This window comes from Rhincodon typus, chromosome 44, assembly GCF_021869965.1.
Source record: "Rhincodon typus isolate 14 chromosome 44, sRhiTyp1.1, whole genome shotgun sequence".
Taxonomy (NCBI): Eukaryota; Metazoa; Chordata; class Chondrichthyes; order Orectolobiformes; family Rhincodontidae; genus Rhincodon; species Rhincodon typus.
In genome coordinates, this window is record NC_063375.1 from 887,690 (window position 1) to 893,281 (window position 5,592).

The following is a 5,592-nucleotide window of genomic DNA, read 5'->3' on the forward strand; positions in this document are numbered from 1 at the left end:
TCCCCGGGCACTACGGGGCAATTTAGCACGGCCAATCCACCCTAACCTGCACATCCCTGGGCACTATGGGACAATTTAGCACGGCCAATCCACCCTAACCTGCACATCCCTGGGCACTATGGGGCAATTTAGCACGGCCAATCCACCCTAACCTGCACATCTATGGACATCTCCTTTGTTTTAAACTTCTCATTTTTTCATATTCCTCTGTAACCTCAATGTACTCTCCGTATCTCCAGCCCCTACACCCCCTCCCTATCTATGTCCCCGCCTCCAGCCCCTACAACCCCTCCCTATCTCTGTCACCTTTTCCAGCTGCCCACACCCCCTCCCTATCCCTGTCCCCTCCTCCAGCCCCTACTCACACAGTTTGTACAGTCACACAAGGCTGGAATCGAACACAGGTCGCTGGCGCTGTGAGGCAGCAGTGCTAACCACTGAGCCACCGTACCGCCCTTATAGCTCAATGCGAAAACCCATCTGGGTCACTTAGATCTTCACAGTGGTAATCCGCCATCTTTACCCTGTCTGGCCAACGTGACTCCGAACACACAGTGATGTGATTGGCTTTTAACTGCCCTCTGAACTGGCTCGAGAGCTCAAAGGGGCAATTAGGGATGGGGCAACACTTGCCAGAGACGCCCACCCCACAGAACAAGAAAAAACAAATGAATGCTATATAGGTACGCCCATAGAGCTGATAGCAATGAGTAAAACGCAGGGAATTACAGGACTTTAGGCCCCGGACAAGTGGAAGTATGGTCATCAATGCCAGGGCAATTAAAATGAAGGATACTCAATGTAACAAATATGAGAGGAATACTGATATCTCCGGGGGCTGAAAAAGATTAGAGAGTCGTGGAGCGCTGATGGATTGAAGGTATTTGAAAACAAGGATGGTAATTTTAAAGAAAAGAGCGCAGAGGTGACAGAGATAGGGAGGGGCAGTAGGAGGGGACAGAGATAGGGAGGTGTTGTCGGGGGCTGGAGGTGGTGACAGAGATAGGGAGGGGCAGTAGGAGCTGGAGGAGGGGACAGAGATAGGGAGGGGGTGTGGGCGGCTGGAAAAGGTGACAGAGATAGGGAGGGATTGTAGGGGCTGGAGGCAGGGACATAGATAGGGAGGGGGTGTAGGGGCTGGAGATACGGAGAGTACATTGAGGTTACAGAGGAATATGAAAAAATGAGAATTTTAAAACAAACGGGCTGCTCAACTGGGAGCACAGACGGGGATGGGTTAGGGGTGGGTGACAGGGTAACTAGAGCCTCGAGTCACATCATTCCAGGACGGGGACAAACAAGATTTTTTTTCTTAAATGGATATTAATGAACCAGACAGGTTTGTTTGCTTTAGTGACCATCGATAATGGTTAGTTTCAGAGTCTCTATTAATGAGACTAGTTTTCAGTTGTAAGCTTTACTTCCACCAGGTGTCTGCGGGGATGCAGTTTGAACCCGTGTACTCAGATCTTCAGCCTGAATTACTAGCCTACTGACGTTACCACTGCTACCTCCGACTTGGGCTGAGAGGGCGACCCGTAGGGATAGGGCACCTAGGAACCAGCAGCATTCAGCAGGGAATCGACAGCAGACCAGCACCCAAAACGAGCGAAAGCTCACGGCCAAAGTGCTTCAGGGACTCCCAAACCAAGGAAGGCTGGCTGGCGCAGGGCCCTCACTCACGTCTTTAAGGTTCCTGATGTCATCAGCTCTGTGACCAGCACAATGCATTTCTTCCCTTTCAGTGTTGACTCCCAGGAATCATAAAACCGCACGATGTTTGGGTGCTGCAAACCCTTCAGCATTTCAGCTTCCTCTTTGAATCGCTGCTGCTCGGCTTTGGTAAGCTTCCTGTCCTGCAGAGAGAGAGAGATTTTTCTTTATAAGTGAGGGATGGAGAAGGGGCCAGGAGTTTACCCTGTTGCAAAAAGGGCTTAGCGAGCTACCAAGTTTCTGCAGCTTCAGGAAAGGTTCATGCGTTAAACGGTGGCACCAACGTGGCCTGAGCTGCTACCCTCTGATCACTGCTGGGTACCGTTTAGATCGAGTGGAGTGTGCGCAGGTGAGAGAGAGACAGGGAGAGAATGAGACAGAGCACCTCCGTGTTTTTAACCAAGTTACAGTCCAACAGGTTTATTTGAAATCACAAGCTTTCAAATCTCTGCTCCTTTACTTCACCTGACAAAGGAGCAACACTCCAAATGCTCGTGATTACAAATAAACCTGTCAGACTACAACCTAGTGTTGTATGACTTTTAACTTTGCCCACCCCAGTCCAACACCAGCGCCTCCATGTCATATCTTTAACCACTCGAGCTTGTGGAAGTTAAGACAACGCTGGGACTTTAGGAGGTTCTGTTGTCTGGTTCTGTTTTAAAGAGAGGTTTTAAGACAGAGGTATCGCACTGTCTAGTTGGAAAGCCAAAAAACAGTTTGTGAGGACTTGGGTTTTTTTTTTAAAAAAGTGGTTTGAACAATAAAAGCAGCCTGGATGGGTGCGGCCAGCTCTCTCAGACCAGGTTTTCTAGTCTTTTTTAAGCTTTTCAGTTCAGCAGAAACTGCTGGAGTTTTGAAGGAGTGGAAGTTATCTTTTCCCTCTTCAATTACAGCTAGAAGCTGGGGTTTCTCTCTGCTGCTGGGTTACCTGTGAGACAAATCTATTTTCTGAATTTACCTTTTTGCCAAGGGCTGTGTTGTGGGATGTTACTATACTAGAACAGTTAACAAGTAATCGTTACTGTATCTATTATTCAGTTAGGTTTTCCAATAGAGTTGTCAATCTAAATTCCTCCTTTCTTTGGTTGGATTTTAACTATAGTGTTTAACTAAGTTGTGCTTCGCTTGACATCGAGTAATTTGATCAATTGAATTGCATCTGGAACACGGCACTTCACGTTTGCCTTTAAAATAAGAAAAAGTTAGGGTCTAGACTACCTTCTTAAAATCTTGAGGGGGGTTTGGTCTGGTTCACAACAGCTTGGACAGACCGGCTCTGACCTGCTTCCCCTTCCTTACGTATCCCTGATTGAGCCACGAGAACAGAGACAGCGTCAGAAACAAAAACAGAAATTGCTGACAAAGCTCAGCAGGTCTGGCAGCCTCTGTGGACAAGAATCAGAGTTAACATTCCAGTCGGGTGACACTTCCTCAGAACCCCAATTTCTCTCCACACAGGCTACCAGACCTGCCGAGCTTTTCCAGCCATTTCTGTTTGTGTTTCTGATTTACAGTATCCGCAGATCCTGCATTTTTTTTTTTTTTACAGAGTGTCAGCTCTGGCACAGTGGGCAGCAAGCTCCCTGGGGTGAGCAGGTCTGGGGTTCCGGTTCCAGTCCCAGTGCATAGGCTCGCATTCGTAATCCACTGCCGTATCTAGGGAGCTCAGTACTGCCAGAAGCTCCATCTTTCACGTGAGACATTAAACCATGGCTCATCTGCCCTGCCAGGGGAAAGTACAAAAGGGGAAGGTGTCCACCATTAGCCAACGTGACTAAAAGTTGAAGCCTTTGTCACATTCCTCTGTGCATGGGAGCTCGCCGCCGGCAAATCGGCTGCGTGTTTCACACATTACAACTCAAAAATGTATCCCACTGGCTGTGAGGAGCTTCGGGATGCCCTGAGAAGGTGAAATGGACAGTGCAAGTTTCTCTTCTCCCTCTGATCAGGTGCTCTAGTTCCAATTTTCAATACCAAATGCCAAAGACAGACTCGGCAGGAATAAAACAGGAGCCCACATCCTTATTTAATGGAAACGGGCGTGTGCCCACACAGAGGTGGAAGAACAGAGGCAACTGAACACACAGGCAGAGGAAGAATACAGGCAGAGTCCTAGAGATGTACAGTATGGAAACAGGCCCTTCGGTCCAACTCATCCATGCCAACGAGATGTTCTAAATTAATCTAGTCCCATTGGCCAGAATTTGGCCCATATCCCTCTAAACCCTTCCTATTCATGTACCCATTCAGCTACTTTGTACATGTTGAAATTGTACCAGCCTCCACTACTTCCTCTGGCAACTCGTTCCATGCACACATCACCCTCTGTGTTAAAAAGTTGCTCCTTAGATCCCTTTTAAATCTTTCCCCTCTAACCATAAACCTATGCCCTCCAGATTAGGATTTCCCTACCAAGTTTGGGGGGTGGGGGGTGGACCTTGACTATCCACCTCATAATTTTACAAACCTCTATAAGGTCACTTCTCGCGCTCTCCACGATTTTATAAACCTCAATAAGGTCACCCGTCAGCCTCCTCCATGCACCTCATGATTTTATAAGCCTCTATAAGGTCACCCCTCAGCCTCCAAAGCTCCAGGGAAAATAGCTCTGGCCTATTCAGCCTCTTCCTATAGCTGAAACCCTCCAACATCCTTGTATATCTTTCCTATAGCAGGGAGACCAAAAAAAAACGAACACAGTATTCCAAAATAAGATGAAAATGAATGAACACTGGACGCTCAGATGGGCTAGTTACCCTAAACAGTCACTTACGACCACAGTGCCCCAATGTTGAATTTGCTAGGTTCCAAACTAGTAATCAGATGAGCGAATGCAGCACTACTAACTTACAATTGGCTGGCATGGGACATCAGACTTGACTGTTGGGCCAAATGGCTTTTCATGCTGTGAAATTTTGATAGAGGCTGGAAAACAAGCTCCATTTTAACCACAATCATATTGAACTTTCTGCTCGAGAGAACGTGAATTGCAAATGGTATGGTGGGCTGACACTACGGGGCAACATGCACAGACATGGATGAAATCTAGGGTTAAAGGGACTCCACACAACAGCAGTCTAGCAGATCCCTTCAATCTGTCACCTTGTCTTCTTTTCTCTGTCTCTCCCCCCTCCACATCCCCCACTAATATCTAGCCCTTTCCACTGACAAGCATCACCTGCAAGGAATGCCGGGGCTCGGGAATCCCCTCTCTCAAGGGGTAATTAGGGAAGGGTGACAAATACTGTGGTCAGCCAACAATGCACACAACCCCTGGAGCTGAAGCCCTGCAGGCACTGTCTACATTGGCCGGCTACACATTATTTGACAGGGGAAGGTGTCACAGCAGAGCCAATGTGGGCATTCACAAACAATGGCTAAGCGAAACTGGAAAATTAAAGCAACTAGGAACCAGACTAGGCCTTCACCCAAGGGTAGGGGTGGACTGCAGTACCAAGTGCAGATCTCAGCTCAGGTAAAACAATGCACACCATGGATCAACATTCAGGTGCACCAGAAAGCGCTGATCGTTCACCTTCAACAGATTTCACTGCTCACTGTTTCAAAGTGAAGGGAGGCAACTCCTTTCCCTGTGCTCAAAATGTCCGGAGATGGCAATTCAATCAAGACATTCACAGACAAACAGACAAGGGCCCAGTGGACATCAACCAGGAACGGACTGACACAGGCCTGTCGCTGTATAACACTGGGGTACAGTACCGGTGGGGGACGGGTCTGTCGCTGTATAACACTGGGGTACAGTACCGGTGGGGACAGGTCTGTCCCTGTATAACACTGGGGTACAGTACCGGTGGGGACAGGTCTGTCCCTGTATAACACTGGGGTACAGTACCGGTGGGGACAGGTCTGTCACTG

The 5,592-nt window shown here is 48.2% G+C and overlaps 1 protein-coding gene across 6 annotated transcripts in view; it reads right to left on the minus strand.

Annotated features, from left to right (window-relative positions):
• LOC109920397 (serine/threonine-protein kinase WNK3-like) overlaps positions 1 to 5,592 on the minus strand; it is a 75,237-nt gene that overhangs the window by 40,770 nt on the left and 28,875 nt on the right. For all 6 annotated transcript variants that reach the window (XM_048619830.1, XM_048619828.1, XM_020520432.2 and 3 more), the window contains one exon: positions 1,684 to 1,856. In XM_048619830.1, coding sequence (XP_048475787.1) covers positions 1,684 to 1,856 — 173 coding nt within the window. The remainder of the gene's footprint in view (positions 1 to 1,683; positions 1,857 to 5,592) is intronic.